The 19,406-nt window shown below is 36.7% G+C and overlaps 1 protein-coding gene across 5 annotated transcripts in view; it reads right to left on the bottom strand.

The window, feature by feature from the left end:
• GPATCH2 (G-patch domain containing 2) overlaps positions 1-19,406 on the bottom strand; it is a 210,993-nt gene that overhangs the window by 55,331 nt on the left and 136,256 nt on the right. Inside the window, exon 9 of one of the 5 annotated variants that reach the window (XM_035010122.1) lies at positions 3,294-3,980. The exons of the other annotated variants lie outside the window; for them this stretch is intronic. Coding sequence (XP_034866013.1) covers positions 3,896-3,980 — 85 coding nt within the window. The 3' untranslated portion in view covers positions 3,294-3,895. Of the gene's footprint in view, positions 1-3,293; positions 3,981-19,406 lie in introns of those variants that run through there. 5 annotated transcript variants of the gene reach the window in all.

Here is a 19,406-nt window from a genome sequence, read left to right as displayed (position 1 = left end):
GATGAGATGGAGAGCGACTAGATTTGCATACTGCTTCCCATGTCATTCCTCTCTGTCATGGTTGAGAATAACACGAAGCTACTGCACCATGGAACTTCTTTGTGCTGGTCTATCTGAGAGAGGAGGTGGGCCGGGGTGGGCAGGCAGCCCATGAAAAGTCCTGATTCTGGATTATTAAAAACAAAACAAAAAACCAACTATGCCAGGTTTTATTACTTTCAGATACATTTGAAGCTCAAATTAAGGTAAAAAAAATACTAGCCAGGAGCATCCTTCTTAAGAAATACATTTCTGGAAATAATTAGAAGAAATATTTGAGGGTGTGACAAACCGTAGGTATTCATTGTGACTATTAACATTGCCACTTTCACTGTTCTGGTATTAATGGCTTATAATCAGAGTCTGCTCATAGCTTGAAAAATCATTCTCCAAAGTCAATATTGCCTTTAAGACTTTATCATTTTTTTTTACACTATTAAAACTTATTAGGAAGGCCTGTTTACAAACATGGCAAAAAACAAATCCCAGGAACAACTCCCTCTTTTAAACCTTTTTTCTCATCTGCTGAACCAAAAATTCCCTTTCGGGTATCTTTACAGAAGAAATGGAACATAACTTCTTCATTCAACTCCTTCCCCCCGCCCCCCAGCGGAGCCGCATAAAGGAAAAGAGACAAACATTCAAGGAGAATAAAGTTCAAATTAATAGAGTCAGTACACTGTACCCAAAGACCTGAGCCATAAGAAAAACAGCTGGCTGTATTTCAGTAATTCTATCTGGAATTGAGTCTCTGCTACAGCACATTCTGAGATCTGGATTATTGATCAGTAAGATTACCCCATTCAGGCTGGTCCATCCCCCTTTCCTTCAGACAGGTGCAATGAAGTTGCTACAAAGAACACTAAGTAAGGTCTACTCTGTTATTTGTTGTCACTCCTACTGTAAAACATAGCAGTTACTTTTTAATTTAAAATCAGTGAGAGTCTCAAAGGCAGCCTTGTTGCCTCAGCCTACGTGAGTCATTCATTTTTGCAAAGCAGAATACTTGGATTACTATTCAAGGTGATAGTTGGCTATTTTTTTTTTTTTTTTTGCGTGGTGTTTTGAAGAATGATAATGCACTGTCCTGTGAACAGACTCGAAGTTATTAAAACATAATGATGCGATTTTTTGGTAAGGCGCTGCAAGAAAAATTACGAATCAACTGTATCAGCGTAGTTGTTTCTGTTAACAGTATTTGCTTGCAGTTGGAGAAGGGAGACAAATCAAAACCTGATAACTTTATAACTACTCACACCTTTATTATTAAAGATAAACATATCTTTAAGTGGAAAGGATCAAGAAATAACGCTGTCTCGTTTTGGATTAGTAAGTACTGTCACTTAGTTAGATCTGAAACATGGTTTCCCATGTACTAATTCTGAAGATTTGTCTATTAAATATTCGAAAAGCAGAGCTCAAAAGAAGTCTTCATTTTGGTTTGCTTTTGAAACACATTTCACTTGGTTTATCCCCTCATCATTTTAAATGGTGTGGTGGTAGGAAACTGGGCATTTTACCTGGAGGGAAAAAAAACCCAAAAACATGAAAACAAAAAAATCCTAGTGAAAACCGCCTTGCCTGAGAACTTGGCTTCCGCCATGGGCCGACAGAGACGGAAGCAGGCGGTGTCAGACACAATAACAGTAAAGGGAAAAGAGTAAGGACTTGTCTCTTCGTTATATGCATTTACAAACAGAAGCTTTTCAGAGAATCAGGCCTAGTTAAAGCTGCCCTCTGGATAAAATGTGTTCCCAAGCACCCTCAGACAAGCTGCAGAGGGGAGACAAACAGATGTGACTATGGGCCCCGGCATTTGGCAAGAACACTCACTGTCAGTTAGAAAAATATAAGCCTGGACAGGGCATCAGCTGCACAGAAATGAAGAAGGTCTGCGGTGTCACTGGAGGAGTAATCGGTGGCAGAGAGAAGTATGGGGGCTGGAAAATCCAGCTCCGTGGGAATTTCCTCTTCTAGATCCAAATGACCCTCTCCTCCCCTTTATTTGATGTCGATATGGCTCAACATATTAAACTGAAGGAGTTAACATCAGTATCTCTTTTTCTTTTGTACCAAAATGCACATTAAGTATCAACTACCATTTAGCCTAAGTATTTCTTAACTACTAAGATTGCATGAGGTCCTTGTTTTTTTTTTTGTAATTTCTATTTTCTTTATTCCCTAATTTTTTTTTATTATTTTGTTATGTTAGTCACCATACATTACATCATTAGTTCTAGATGAAGTGTTCCATGATTCACTGTTTGCGTATAACACCCAGTGCTCCATGCAGAACGTGCCCGCTTTAATACCCATCACCAGGCTAACCCATCCCCCCACCCCTCTCCCCTCTAGAACCCTCAGTTTGTTTCTAAGAGTCCATAGTCTCTCATGGTTCCTCTCCCCCTCCGATTCCCCCCCCTTCATTCTTCCCTTCCTGCTATCTTCTTCTTCTTTTTTTTTTAAACATATAATGTATTATTTGTTTCAGAGGTACAGGTCTGTGACTGTTGAAGTCCTTGTTTTTAATGGTGTTTCTTTCTAAGCCCCTTCTTGTGCATGAAGCATGCTTTGCATTTGACCTTACCAATCGCGCCCTACTTGATTCTGGTGCCTTCTCTTTCTGTGGCTTTGGTCATTTGACTTCACGTTCTGCCTCGAGTCCATTTCCCCTCTCTCTGGACTAACCCCAACTTTAGCAAGGAGGAGTTTAAGTTTTAAAACAGTACACTGAACTTAGTACTTGTGTCCCAGGAACTGGGCCCTTGCTTTATTCTCGACTTAACTACTGGTCAGAAACCTCCCAGTACCTCAGTTCTTTTAAATTTAGGTCATGCCTGGATCTCCCCAGATGCTAAAGTCTGGCCCTGCAGAGCAACCTGGTGACTGAGGCTGTCTCTAATGCCCAAGCATCAGCTGCTCCTGGCCCCCATCTCTGCTCACTGCCCTACCTGGGCTGGGACATCTTGACTCTGTGTCCCTTAACGTCCAGTTATCTGGGGTCTGAGGTGCAACCCCCTTGGACAGTGATCTGGCCTGCTAGTGCGGTTCCTCTCGACAGTACATTGAGTCCTGACCTACTTCTTCCCAGTCTGCTTTAGCCTGCTGCAGTAACTGACGGCTGCTGCCAGAGCTAACGTTACTCTGAGTTTCCTGTGCGCTGATAAGCTTTTCCTCCTGTAGCTCCCAGCGTGGGCGGCAAGTGTGAGGGAGGGACGGCTGTGTCAGGAGGCTTCTGGGGAGCTCAGGGACCGGCCGCACTGCCCAGCCAGTCAAGGACTGTTCTGGCTCCTCAGAGCAGTGTCTTAGTGGCTCAGCTGTCCTGAGGAAGGGGGAGAGATGGAGGAGCTGGTGGGAACTTGAAGGTGCTCCAGGAACCTGGTCCCCCTGATGCCGCCATTTCCCTTCTCCCAACTAGGTCTCTCAAAGAGTCTACTTGTCGCCATATATGTCAAGGTTGGAGGAGGAACCTAGCTTTGCTTCTGTCATATATTAGAAGCACAGTAAATATCTACTGAACAAAAACAAATTAAACTACTGTAAAAACTGCTGCCTCAACATTTCATTTGGCAATTAATCATGCATTTTTTGTGATAACACTTCTTTCTTGAAGTGTTACTTAAATTTACTCAAAAACATTCATTTAACAATTAACAAAACTTGACCGTGAATCAGGTTATTCTACTATAGATGCTAAAAAAACCCACAAAGATGGCTCCTACCATCAAGGGTATGCTCATAGCCTAATGCAGGAAACACAAGAAAGAGAAACTACTATACAGTGTAAGAAGTCCATAGGGTTATGGTAGCAGACCACCTCTTTGGGGAAACTGAGGAAAATTCATTTCGCCTGAGTTCAAATTTGGATATCGTCTCTCCAAGCAGAATCTAAGATATTTGAGGCATCTTGGAGTATTCTTTTATTCTTCACACCATAGTACCTAGGAAATAGTAGGCACTTAGTAAACTGATATTGATTTAATTTATTCAATTCCTAGCTATAACTATACATTTCTGGAATCTGTTTATCACTGATATTTAGTATAGAGTTTCAACAATAAACTTATTCCAATTTCCTTAAAAAATGATACAACAAAGCTAGTGTTGACTCTTAGGAGGGATTACAGATTACACAAAATAAACACCATTCTTTTGAATATCTCCATTAAATGCAAGAAGAGATGTGTCTACATTTAAAAAACTGGGATATTGATCCTGATGACATCTTGCATCTTACATAAAAGAACTATCAATTCAGACCACAGAATCAGATATAATCCCACATTGTCTCTCTGATCATGACACTATACAGTATTTAAGATGGTATGGTTGGCATTTATAATAATATCCAGTAATAAAACTATGGGGTATTCCTAATAATATTCCTAACTTTTTTGAGTGAAGTCCATGCATTACTCATTTTCATATTCACTTCATCCAGTGAGTCTATACTGCTTGTATGTTTGTTGAATTCACTTCCTTACTATATTCTCTTATTTGCTATTTCTGATTCTAAACCAAGCTCTAATAAGGCAGTTCTTAGGGAATATTTTGGAACAAACGTGCTGAGTTTCTTTCTTTCACCAGCTTCAGGAAATGATGGAGTTAAAGGGGCAGGGCAGAAAATATATGTTATTATTTTTTTTTATTACTTTGAATACGTGTTGGTTTCTTAAATCTTAGAATCTATTACTGAATTACCAGGAACTTCCAAACTTATCCAGTGTCAACTACATATGGGGTATTATGCTAAATATTTTCACATACTTTACCTTCTTTAATCCTCACAAAAACCAATTACAGGTCTGAGGAACCTAAGGTCCAGAGAAACTGTTACTTGTCAAAGATCACATAAACAGAAAATGAAAACAGCCGATGTTGCTTTTGGGGCGCCTGAGTGGCTCAGTTGGTTAAGCCACTGCCTTCGGCTCAGGTCATGATCCCGGAGTCCCAGGATCGAGTCCCACATCAGGCTCCCTGCTCAGCAGGGAGTCTGCTTCTCCCTCTGACCCTCCTCCCTCTCATGCTCTCTGTCTCTCATTCTCTCTCTCGCAAATAAATAAAATCTTAAAAAAAAAAAAATTAAAAAAAACAGAAAATGAAGTTACTGTATTTGAACCAAGGAATGCATGCCCCAAAAGAATAATTTTTTCACCCTACACCATACTACTTCATTCAACTTAGTTTATTATACTCCATTTAATAAACGTCTACTGAAAATGTAATGCATGCCATGCCCTATGCCATAAAACAGGATTGAGAAATAAAAAAGATATGGTTTTCATTTTCTAGGGGTTAAAGTCTACCGATCATGTGGGAAAATGAATTCAACTCAATATTCAAAGAGAATTCCAAACCAGAGTGCAAGGCATTCTAGGCCCCTAGGTGAGAGAAGACATCTAAAAAGGCACAACGGCCTTGAAGTGCACATACCACCTGCCATCTTTGGGGCTCTGTAAGCAACTTGACAAGACAGGAGCCAGAACATACGGAGATGCGGGGGGAGAAGACACCTCCTTGCACACACCAAATTTTAAGGAATTCAACAAATCTGTCCATTCACCATTATTTTAAATTCTCTAGAAAAAAAGAACGAAGTGGCTGTTTGACTGAATTCATCAGTTTATTACCTAAGTCAATAGTTGAATTCAGTGGGAAAAAAAAAAGCCTGTCCCTAATTCCTTGTAGACATAGCTTTGGGTTGTTTTGTAGCTGTGGTCAGGGAACTATTGCCCTGGTGCAGAGATAGAGTCACATGGAGATCCATTTCCAAGGTAGCTTTTGAAGTTGAGGGGCTTTGCTTGCTCAATAGAGTATACAATTCACTTGCACAGTTGAGTTGGCAGATACAGGCTCAAGACTGAGCTCCTCAGCTTTGATGTTCTGCAAAGTGTCCCAGGATGACTTGTGGAAGGGCACTTACAGTAATGTCCTAATTCTACGTGCTGTACTGGACATTTGTAGAGCATTACCACTAAAGAGCAAAGGATGATGTGGTTGCCACTTTTACCTCCATACTGAGGAGGTGATAAAGACTGGATGTTTTAATAATAGGCCAGAATGTCTTAAACTTCTGAGAGATGCAGGGAGTTATTTCTACTCTGGAATATGTCAGACAGCATTACCATTAAAGGCAAACTTACTTGAATTTAGGTTAAATGATTGTTTATTGGTGGACCTCAATTGGGACTCTATGACCCAGATGAAACGCCACCAGCCTTATCTGACTGCAATTGCCAGAATAGTCTCTCACTCCTTGGAGAAAACAATGATTTTTACTATAAGCTACAGCTATCTATCTACATGAACCAATACTCTATTGAGACTGTATATTCCTTGAATGCAGTGGGGCCCACATCTGATTTATTTTTTTAAGTAAATGTCCCTCAGCACTCATAAGCCTTGCCGACAACAGGCACTTATTAAATCATTATTGAATAAAATTTAACAATGCATGCCAGAGTTTTGATGGTAACTTGTTTTTACGATAATCAGTATCTTTATTGAGGTTCCGATTTCTATAATAAATAAATGCTTACTTATGGGAACAGAAAATCACAAACAAATTCAGCCCCTCTCTTGGGCTTCGGGATGGAAGTATGTGCAAAATCAAACTTGTACATGTAAGTCAGCTTTTAAAGTATAGGCAGGCATCTGATGCAGAAGTGTTTCACTTTTTACACAATTTTGCATTTTGCTATGTTAAGTGTAACTTTATGAAAAGAATGCTTTCACTTCTTTCTCTTCCATGATAGTTTTTGGCAGACGAATGAACAATATATAAATAAAACTTTGTACATTTGTTAGCAAATGTTTCCTAGAATGTGAAATATACTGTAATAGCTAGGGAAGGTATCAAGGGGCTTGTGCTGATTACATGAACACTAATGTTCAATAATCAAGAGAAACAGTATTTCAGGATTCTCCGAATTCAATTCAATTCAATTCAACTCAATTCAATTCAATTCAATTCAATTCAATTGAAATACTTGTAAAATTGGAATACATTAGCTTATATTCAGAATTAGTTATGCAATCAAGATCTTTGATCGAACATCCTTTCTCATTTTGGTAATTCAGGTCTACTACTCTTTATATTTGGAAGGTCTATTGTTTTTAAATGTCGATGGAGAAATACCCTACAAAAGTAACTTCAAATAAGAAAGAAGTCTTTTCTCATTTACCTACCTGCATTTCTTTAGAAAAACCTCTGTATTTCTTAAATTTCAGAAACTGAATGCCAAGTAAACAACAATCATTTTAGTCATGGTTTCAAAATGCTGCCACTTTCTTTGTTAAATAATGTACAAATAATCTAAACTGTTTAAAATTACTATTTTAGAAGAGTCAACAGTTTTGCTTAAAAACAAGATAGCAGATTTAAGAAAATGGTCGAGTTCATTTTTATATGCCTTAGGAATAAGACTCGAGGAAAAAGATACTACCGTGTAAATTACCTGGCCTTTGACCTGGGAAAGCTATTGGACCTCTCTCTCTATTTCTTCACATGCAAAATGGGAATAATAACACTATCTACTTCACAGGGTAATTTTGGAAATTAAAAGAGATAAAATAAATGCATTGTTAACACTCAGGGGATCTTGGCTATTTTGGTATTTAACTGTAAAAATGATAGGGAATTTTTTCCTTCAATTTTAGGTAGTATACTTTAAATTCCCTGTCTTTGGTCCTTCTTAACTACATACCCACTTATCTTGAGAGGCGATACAGCACAGTGGTTAAGAGTGTGGACTCTGGAGCCAAAAGAGGTGAAATTTCACTGCTGCTTCCCCATTTAACAACCCTGGGCAAGCTACTTAATTTTTATGCCTCCCCTTTCCCTTCTGAGAAATGGCGGTAATAATGGAACCGATCTCAAAGAGCTGATGTGAGGGCTGAATGTGTGGCTCACAGCATGCTCTCAGTAAGTCTTAACTATAATTTCTCACAGACAAAGGGAATTTGTATATGGTAAACTGAATACTGTATTGATTCTGGCACCTTTTTCCCCCAATCATAAGCCCAAAGAAGTAGAGAAACTGTGGACCAGAACATATTTGTTGTTATAGTACAAATGAGGAAATATAATAGATTTACCATTAGCTAATATGGTCTAAATATATTCTATAAACAAACATGTAAATGTGTCATTTATGCTAATACAATGCAACACAGTACACCAAATCACAGGTTGTCAAGCTGATTTCCCACTGTACTTTATATCCTTTTTATGAATCTTAAATTCTACTGTAGAGAGGGCAGAGTTTATGAGGAACTAAAACAAGTTCATTGCAGCTGGAATATAGCATTCAAGGCAGCGAGTATTTGGAGATGAGGGTGGAATCGTTAAGAGGGGTAGACCAAGAAAGACCTTGCAAGCCATGTTTAGGACTTAATCCTACAGGCAATGGGAAACCATTAAGAATTTGTGTGTGGGTTTCCATCTATTCGTTTTTTGTTTTTTTTTTTTTACAGGTTTACTGCGAAATAATGGACATACATAGCTATATTAGTTTAAGTGTAGTGTACAGCATAATGGTCTGATTTACATATATTCTTAAGTGATTACAGTAGGTTCAGCTAACATCAATCTTCTCATACAGTTACAATAAAAAGCAAACAAAGAAAAAAGGAAAAAAAATTTTCTCCTTGTGGAGAATTCATAGGATTTACTCTCTTAACAACTTCCCTATAGGTCATACAGCTGTGTCAGCTGTGGTCATCATGTTCTACCTTCCATCCCTAGTACTTATTTATCTTATAACTGAAAGTTTGTTATCTTTTGACCACCTTCTTCCAATTCTCCCTTCCTCACCCTCTGCCTTTGGTAACTATAAACCTGATCTCTTTTTCTTTGAGTTTTTTTTTTTCTTTTTAATTTCACATTTAAGTGAGATCATACAGTATTTTCTCTGTCTGACTTATTTCAATTAGCATAATGCCTGTAAGGTCCATCCATGTTGTCTCAAATGGTAGTAGGACTTGCTCTTTTGCCCTCCCCCTATGGCCAAATAATATATATATATGCACAATTTTTTGATCCATTCATCCATTGATGGGCACTTAGGTTGTTTCCATGTCTTGGTTACTGTAAAAAATGCTTCTATGAATATGGGGGTGCAAATATCATGTTGAATTAGTGTTTTAATTTCTTTTGGATATATTCCCAGAAATGAACTTGCTGGATCATATGATAGTTCTGTTTTGGATTTTTTGAGGATCTTCCATACTGTGTTTTCCATAGTTGCTGCACGAATTTACAACCTAGGAACAGTGCACAAGGTGCTACTAAGAATTTTTAAGTACACACAAATAGATTTGGGTTTTCCAAATGTCATTCTGGCTGTGTCATGGAGAATGAATGAAGGGGACAAGAGTGAGAGACTCAAACGAAAAATGGATGGTGCCCAGGTTTTCTTGACTAGGATAGAAGATCCTGGAATGCAGAGATTGTACACAGTCCAAGGGTTCCAAACACATCACCCAGACCAGTGCCTTCCATACACTTGGTAGAAAAAGTCCTAAAAGGTGTGTGGAAGTAGTGCCTGAAGCATCATTTTTTAAAGAAACACAGACAATACTATAATAAAAGATTAGAAAATCATGACACACTAGATGTAACAGTAGAGAAATGTAGCCCTGACCATGTATCATTCCAATCACTTATTTCCGCAATTAAAAATAAGCATGTTATGAAGAAGTCCTGGAATCCTGTAATTCTAAGAAAAAAGGCATAACTGGAATATTCTGAGAATATGGTGGCAGTGACACTGTTGTTTTTGAACCTGTATAATAACATGTAGCATAACCCAACCCCCCCAACAACAGCCAGCCAGAGAGAGACGACAGCATCCAGAAAACAGAAATGACAGTAAAAAAATAAATCTCAGAAATGAAACTAGACTAAAATATAAGAATGAATAAATAGGATGGAGAATAGGAGAAGATAATGAAAAATAGGATGCAAAGTATAAAAACATTAAAAATAAGAGAGAAAAAGGATCCGGTAAGTGACAGCTATAAAAGATAGGTAAAAAAGATCCAGTATATGTGTAAGAGAAACTTCTGAAGCAAAACCAAAGCGATGAAACGATATAAATATGAAAAGCTATAATTTGAGGAAATCTTAAAATTTATTTCAAGAATAATAACAACTACCTTCGGAAAGAGCATACTTCATCCTTGGGAAAAAATACCTAGAATGACCATACCAGAATACAGCGGATTCAAACTCTTGGGCTTTAAAGAAAAGGAAAATATCACTGAGCATCCAGGCAAAACCAAGTCACTGAAACATGAAAGAAAACCAGACTCTAGCAGACATTGAAAACAATGTTTTATATAGACAATGCAGGAACCTATTTATTAAGGAAAGAAGATAGGAACTATGGATTGTAAATCTGGCCAAAGTGACCTTTACAGGTACAGGTCACAGAAAAACCCTTAATAACATGCAGGAACTCAAGGAACACTGTCACCATGAGCCCTTCCAGAGGAAAACAAAAAGAATAGAGAAGCACTGACTTCAGATCCGATGGGGATCATTAACATTATATTTGCTGAATTTATACCAAATGAACTGAACTAGAACTAAAACTGAATCCAAAAAGACAGCACAGGATGGAATGGTTCTATGCTTCAGACAATGTACACATAGTACCTATCGAAAAGGGGAGAGAAATGAAAAGTATATAGGAAAATAGGATGAGTTTGCTGACTGGTCTATAGGTATTAGCAGAGTATCATTTACTTCAAATCCCGTCCTTGGGAGAGGAATGAGAAGGGCAAAAGAGGTTACTAGCGGACTTCAGTATAGGTCATAGTAGGGAACCAACAGCCTCCCCTGCCCAAAGTATTAACGTAAAGGTAATTATAGAAAAAAAAAAAAAGTCTTCTGAAATGTCAAATATTATTCTAGAGGGCAAGTAAGAGCAAGGAAAAGGAAAAGAAGAGAGGGAGGAAGATCTGCTTATCCTCTAATATAGAAAGAAGAAAAAAAAGAGCCAATGGAAGGATAAACCACAAATAGAACAAAAGAGAACAAGAGCTACCTGGCCCCTGGTTAGGGGACAGGGTAGAGGCTAGAATTCTTTGAAAATGATTTTTTTTGGTGGAGATTTGATTATGGAACCTGTAATGATTTTTATGTCATTATATAACAAAATTAAATAAATTTTTAAAGAGAAGTCTCTGAATATTAAAACGAAACTAAAGAACCTAATGACACATTGGTATATCTATACTTAGAAACTATTTCAAGTGACTTTATTTATTTATTTATTTAAAAGATTTTATTTATTCATTTGAGACACAGAGATACAGAGAGAGAGAGAAAGCATGAGCAGGGAGAGAGGCAGAGGCAGAGGGAGAAGCAGGCTCCTCACTGAGCCAGAAGCCCGATGTGGGGCTCGATCCTAGGACCCTGGGATCATGACCTGAGCTGAAGGCAGACGCTTAACCATCTGAGCCACCCAGGCGCCCCTTGACTTTATTTATTTTTAAAAAGATTTTATCTATTTACTTGAGAGAGAGAGAGAAAAGCAGACTCCCTGCTGAGCAGGCTCCATCCCAGGACCCGGAGATCATGACCTGAGCCAAAGGCAGATGCTTAACTGACTGAGCCACCCAGATGCCCCTCAAGGGACTTTAAAACACAGGAATTGACTACATATTCCTCGTGAAATATAAAAGAATTATCAAACAAGGGGCGCTTGGGTGGCTTAGTTGGTTAAGTGACTGCCTTCGGCTCAGGTCATGATCTCAGGGTCCTGGAATAGAGCCCTGCATCGGGCTCCCTGCTCAGCAGGAAGCCTGCTTCTCCCTTTCCCACTCCCCCTGCTTGTGTTCCCTCTCTCGCTGTCTCTCTCTCTGTCAAATAAATAAATAAAACCTTAAAAAAAAATTATCAAACAAATGGGAAAAGGAAAAATTTTAAACTGTCCTTACAAATTATTTTATTTGATGGTCATGATGATATGGTGATTCTGAGACTGCTGTGTGTATGACTGGTTAGATAAAAGGAATACAGCTGACCCTTGAATATGGATTTGAACTGCACGGGTCTACTTATACAAGGAATTTTTCCAATAAATACAGTACAGTACTCTCAATGTATTTTCTCATCCTTATGATTTTTTAAAAGGATTTTATTTATTTATTTTAGTGAGAGAGAGAGAGAGCGTGAGCAGGTGGATGTGCAGAAGGGGAGGGAGATGGAGGGGTAAAGGAAGGGGAAAGAATCTCAAGTAGACTCTGCACTGAGCACGGAGCCCCACCTGGGGCTCGATCTCACAACCTCTGAGATCATGACCCTGAGATGATGACCTGAGCCGAAACCAAGAGTTGGTCACTCAACCAAATGAGCCACCCAGGTGCCTCTTCCTTATGATTTTCTTAATAACATTTTTTTCCTTTAGCTTACATTATTGTAAGAATACAGTACATAATACAGATAGCACACAAAGTATGTGTTAATCGACTGTTTATGTTATCAGTAAGGGTTCTGGTCAACAGTAGGCTATTTGTAGGTTTTTGGGGAGTGAAAAGTTATCAAAGAAATTTTGACTGCACAGGGTGTGGGTGCCCCTAACCTTCTCACACTGTTCAAAGGTCAACTGTAATTATTATGGTGTGATTGAGAGGTAGTATTTTCAATGTTGAAAAAAAGATTATAATCAATGATGGAGAGTACAAAAATACTGAAGTCTTGAATTTGAGTCAGGACTATTAGTATGAGCCCATATGTTTAAAAAAAAAAAATCCTAACTCATTTCATTAAAAAGGGCTAGAAATAATGTTATCTCTAACATCCAGATTGTAGTTTCTAAAACTATTTCCATTCTTAAAGAAATGGCTGATTCTTGGCCCAGGCCAGAAAAGGTCCAAGGTAGCTTTGAAAATGTAAACATACCAGATGGCAAGGAAGACAGCAAAGACCAGTAGAAAGGAAACAGACTCAGGAACCAATATAAATAATCTTCCATTGCCCGAAGATGGTCCAATTTTAACATCAATTAGGATAATAACTAATGAACTGAAACACAGCAAATATGTTTAAAATAAATGAGTTAAAAACAAAATAGAATCACGTTTCACTGGTCACCTTTGGAAAATGTAAGGAACCAACAATTAATTCTGAAAACTGATAACCAAGGGAAGAGATCAAGTATTTATCTTGCGTTTCCTACATGATCTGTGCCTCGAAGTAATCAAGTAGTTGAAGCGGGGGAAATTTTTAACAGAAGTAATCCAACCAATAGGCAAAAGTGAAATGACAGAATTAACATATCACCATTCTGTAACCCTTAACGAATGAATTTGGGATCATTATGGCTAATCAATCACAGAAAGAGACATGGAAATGAGAAATAGAAGATACCATCTCTGAAACAGTCTTGGCCCAAACAAAGCGAAACAAAACAAACAAAACAACCTGAATCTAATCAATTCTCTAGATTTAAATACCAATGACAGGAAACACGAGGGACAAAAGGTAGATGTCCAATAACACAATGTGGATAAAATCAGCAACACTCCTTAGAGGTGACAAACTTCATAGAACAACCAACCTGATTTCTGTAATCAAAAACTTTAAAGGAAAAACAAAGGCTGGGGGAGGGCATATTTATAAATTAAAGGGAACTTTTTAAAAGAGATGTGTATCAACCAATTATAAGAGACGGACCTCATTTGGATCCAAATCCAAACAATGTATAAAATAAAACATTACAAAATAACTGAAGAAATGTGAATATCAACTGTATATATTATTATATATTAAGAAATTATTGCTCTTTTAATAGATGTGGTAATGGTATTGTGGCTTTCTTTTTTAAGATTTTATTTATTTATTTATTTGAGAGAGAGAGAGAGAAACAGCATGAGAGGGGATAGGGTCAGAGGGAGAAGCAGGCTCCCCGATGTGGGACTCGATCCCAGGACTCCGGGATCATGACCTGAGCCGAAGGCAGTTGCTTAACCAACTGAGCCATCCAGGTGCCCTGTGGCTTCTTTTTCTTTAGAAGAGGCTATTATTTTTTAGAACATACTGATAACATTTCAGTTGAAGTAATATGATAGATGGGCTTTGGGGATGGAGGAAAGGGTGGGTAGGGATACAGATGAAACCCAGTTGGCCATACACTGATAATTATCTAGGCCAGTTGAGAGACACATTGAGTTTATATTTTTCTCCGTATTTCTGCTTTTGATAGATTTTCCATAATAAAATATTGTTAAAAACTGCTTTTACCATCCTGACATTGTAAGAGAAAAGCATCCTTTCAACTCTTAAAACTGCCAGTATGAAGTCATTCTAGGTTTTCAAATCTTAGTGACACTCTCCGTAATTTTTAAGTGATCAAACTTGAAATTAAATTAAGTTATTCATGACGTCTGATGTCTTTCAGTTTGAGTACACCTCTGGACTGTAACTTGATGTAAAAAGATTACAGAAATCTCTATCTGAAGTTTATTGTCCTTAGAAAGGATAATGCATAGTTTTTATTCCATCTTTCTAATTAGTAATTTAAGCATATGTTCAGCATTTAACTCTAAATGTTTGCCTTTTCCCCAAGCTCAAAGACAGCTGTCCAAGATTTGAATGCCAGAAAACATTTAAATATCAACATCTGTTGAATTATGTTAATTTAGTGTAATATAATTGGGCATGAGTTGGAATTGATCAGAAGTATATGAAATAAACAAAGTAAATTCCCAACAATATCTTGGTATACAAACAAATCACTACAGAGCGATGAAAAATATTTCTGAAGAGAAAGGGCGAAGAAAAAGACTGATTATAAAGAAGTAGATGCTTTTAAAAATATAGTTCTAACTCTATGAGACATTATTTTGTGATTTTTAGATTTATTTTTAAATTGCCTCCTAATTGAAAGGTAATTAAAATCAAATACAAGTGATAGTTAAGTGTTTAATATTTGAATATTTTTATAAATTATTAAATAATTTATACTTAAATAACAACTACTTATATATGCAGTAGCTGTTTTAGACTGCAGGATGATCCCCGTTATATTATGAGCAGTTAAATATGTCAAATTTCAAGAGTTGGTATAATTTCTTTTCTACAGACACAAAATAGTATTTTTAAATTCAAAGCGTTGTCAATGCGGCAGATGAATTTATGAGGTTTATTCTCCAGGCTGTAAGGTACAAATGATCAAGTAGGAGCTGTTGTTTATTGTATTGCTGGTTTAAAATCTTAACTTTTACAGCAATTCTTTTACTAATAAATTAGGAATGCTTGATGTTTTGGGGAGTGTTCTGGCACATATACGCATTGGATGATCAGATCCTCAGACGTACCCCTAATGAAGTTATAACCTGGGCAGCACGGGGATATACCTGTTGTTAATATACGGTCCTGTGGGTGGACCTCCATCATTGCCAAGGGGAAGCATCTCTGGGAGTTAAAGGTTAGTTTTGTGTCCATGGCCATTTAATCACAGGACCAATTTGGAGAGTGCCAACTGTGAAACAGACACCTGTCTGAAGGAAATGGACTCCACAAGACAAATTTACTGGAAAGCTTTCACGTGCTATTTTCCATTATTAGTGACCATGGCCAAATTCCACTGCTGTTCTAGAGGTGAGAGGCTGTGCATACTTTTAGTTATGTGAAAACATCTAATTATCTACCAGATTTCAAGAAAGCATTGTCATGAATGTTTTACCAGGAAGTATTTGATTGCTTTTTTAATTTACCACGCACTGGATACATTACATAGCTCCAAACGGCGAATCCCTTTTTTTGTCTGTGTGGGTTACTCATATTACCCTGAAAAGCAATCTCTCAAAATTCTAATTGGCTGATAAGTAATTTTATTTAGTATAGTCACAATTTAAAATAACTCCCTATAATCATTAGTTTAAAATTTTGGCAAGGAAAGTCAGAATTTCTAGATGCCAAAGGGACAGAAGGCACGAGAACTGGCAATTTGAGACTAGTGCCTTTTTTTTAACATACTAATTTGGTCATATAGTATAAAATAGATTAAATTCCTTAAAAATCATTTTATGTTGTATATGTGGCTTATTTCCAATTATGCTACTATAAATATCCATACCTAGAAGCTATTAAAATTTTTTTTTAATTAGAACACATATGCAATTAAATGTGTTCCAATTAAACAAATATAGAATGTATACATTCTTATTAAAGGGAGTATGTAAATATATTTTATGTGTTCATTCATGCATTTGTATGCATTAATTAAAAAATCTAAGACACTTTTCTTTCTGGAGGATTGGGTGAGGTTTTTTAAGACAATGAAATTTAATGCTAATTTTAGGTTTAAAAAGTAAAAACAGTAACACTAGACATTTTACTTTTAAAATTAGTGTTTAAAAGCATTTTCAAGCCATTATGTTGGGCATATAAAGTACATAAAACATGAAATGTTAAGTGGTGTAAGTTGCTTTCAAGTATGGTCTTGAATCACTATTTTAATATGACAAAGGAGGATTTGTTTTAAAATCCTAAATCTGTTAACATAGGATAGGTAACTTCTCATCTTAAAAATTAACATAAAGCATCACTTACTTTTGTCAATACGTTTAATCTTGTTGATACATTTCTGCGAAAAGCAACACTGAACAAATACAGTCCATGTCATTAACCAGTACTCTAATGAACAGTTATCCTGTCCCAATTTATTAACAGCTGCTCAAAAATGTAGTAATTAATAGTTTCATTTATTTTTGGCAAACCTACAAAATGACAAATAGTTTTGTATCTGTTGCAAATGAGATCTCCTTCTCCAATAACAGATGACACTATGGGGAAGACTAAGCAAACTCCATCCTTGAACATCTTTTGATCTTTAGAAGATCAAATAAAGAACAGCTATAATTCTATTTGTTACAGCTACAACACAACACAGTGATTTGTATCATCATATGAAAATGAATATGCTCTGTATTAAAGTAAATAGAAATGTTCTTCTAGCCTGATGGAAGAAGGCTGACATGAATGTGTTTTTGTGTGAATGTGATGGGATTTGTTTTCTCTGATGAAATCTATTGTCATTTTTTTCATTTTAGGAGACTCTTTACTACTAATCAGGCAAGATGACAGAAAAAAAAAAAAGGTTGATTTCTTCCTCCTCACTATTAATTGCTAACATAAGAAACAGAACACACAGTATCCAGGGATTATCAAATTATTTGACATTAAGTAAATGAAAAATGTAATGCTACTAAAAACTAAGTAAAAGTGAATTAACACATGTTTTTAAAAGACATTTTATTCATTATTATTATTATCTTTTAAAATTTGTATTCCCTCATTTTTTAAAAAATTGTTTTTATTTATTTATTTGAGAGAGAGACAGAGATAGCAAGAGAGAGCATGAGCGGGGAGGAGAGGGAGAAGCAGACTCCCCGCTGAGCAAGGAGCCCAATGCGGGGGTTCGATCCCAGGGCCCTGAGGTCATGACCTGAGCTAAAGGCAGACGCTTAACCAACTGAGCCACTCAGGTGCCCATAAAAGACATTATAAAATATTAAATAGAATTGAATAATATCAACAATAAAAGTGCTTTTACTTAATTTCAAATTATATATCAGACAGTTGGATGATTTAGCCTTTGTGCCTCCCCAGAGTAAATGACAGGACTCATGTAAGTAAAGAAGTACAGCAGATTAAAAACAACAACAACAACAAAGTCAGATCTAAAAGGAAAGGTATGACATGATCTAAATAACTCAATAAAATTGCTGTCAATTTTTGTCAAACTATCAGTCTTTTTTTTGGGATTCTTAGAATAGTAAAGACTAATCATAAATATAAAGAGGTATTTAAAAAAGCAAGACATTTTCGAGAATGGCACGTCACTCAGAATCAGGCATCACTTAATGCATGTTTTACTGACTTTCAGTTTGGGAAGCTATATTGAACTTTCTGGTACCAACCAAAGGTTATGACACGAGAAACAATATGAACAATAATAATAATAATTTAATTGGAGTTTTAAATGAGGTGAAGGCAGAGGAAAAGAACTTCCTAACTTTGAGAAATATAAAATTATATTTGACTACTGAAATAAAAAAATGGAAGGTTTGGGTATCAAGTCTGGAATTTAAGAGAAAGATATGGGTTGAAGAAATAAATCTAGATGTCACTGCTCTTTCTAGAAAACACTTAGATGCACTGCCCCAAGGTTTAGCTGAGTGAGTGTGAATGTGTGTATGTGTGTTTCACTTTGGCTAATAACCTAGTGCATGCAATGACCACTCAAAAACTATGCCTGTTCATTAGTAAATATTGACAGTGATAGGGAGTAAGTACTGGTTTTCAAAAATTACAGTTGTGTATGCTTTCATGCATTTATTTCTTGAAAGAATTTTGTGTTTCCCTAAGTTTTTATTAATGTTTTCAAAGGTTTCAAGGTATATACGGAGATGCTCATTCAATATTAGATGAGAAATAATATACAATAAACCTAAGACAGAATGCCATAGTAGGAAAATGGATAGAGAATTCTGAAGAAATGAAAGGATGCCAGAAAACAGAACCTCACAGACTAATCAAACAGAAGCATCAGATGGGAATAATCAGTAAGATAAAAGCACGAAAGAATGCGAGACAGGAAACACACAACTCCAAGGACTGCAATGCAAAATCTTGGGCAAACACATCAAATAAATATAAGAGGATAACGTTATGATGAAAGTTTTTCACACCATTCAATATCTGACACACCTGCTATATGAGAAGGCTCCCCCCAGGGAATAAAAATGGAGCAACAAACTAAAAGGAAGATGTGTAAGACTAATGTCGTTTGAATCAATGAGATGACATTATAGCTTTGTTTATAATTAGAGTTTGTTTATATTAGTTTACATTATATCTGTGTTAAGAATCAGTCAAAAGTTTGATTACAGGACCTGTTGAGTATCACGTCTGAGAAGGAGAATGCTAATTATGTTTACAATAAACATATGAACAAATAAAACACTTTCATAGTTCCTTAATAACTCTCTGGATATGATGGAATGATGTGTTACACTGAGCACTGCTGATGGCAGTTCAAGTGCGGAAGGATGTGTGGGGGGTGAGAAGCCAGTTACAAAATCCAAAGGAACAGGGACGCCTGGCTGGCTCAGTCGGTTAGGTGTCTGCCTTCGACTCAGGTCATGATCCCAGGGCTGGGAAAGAGTCCCGAGTCAGGCTCCTTGCTCAGTGGGGAGCCTGTTTCTCCCTCTCCTTCTGCCTCTGCCTCTCCCCCTGCTTGAGCTCTCTCTCTGACAAATAAATAAAATTAAAAAAGAAAGAAAGAAAGAAAGAAAGAAAGAAAGAAAGAAAGAAAGAAAGAAAGAAAGAAAGAAAGAAAGAAAGAAAGAAA

The sequence above is a fragment of the Mirounga leonina genome, unplaced genomic scaffold (genome assembly GCF_011800145.1).
Source record: "Mirounga leonina isolate KUSES-001 unplaced genomic scaffold, KU_Mleo_1.0 Mir_154, whole genome shotgun sequence".
NCBI lineage: Eukaryota > Metazoa > Chordata > Mammalia > Carnivora > Phocidae > Mirounga > Mirounga leonina.
Note: the sequence above shows the minus strand (reverse complement) of the source record. Positions and strands in the feature narration are given on the sequence as shown.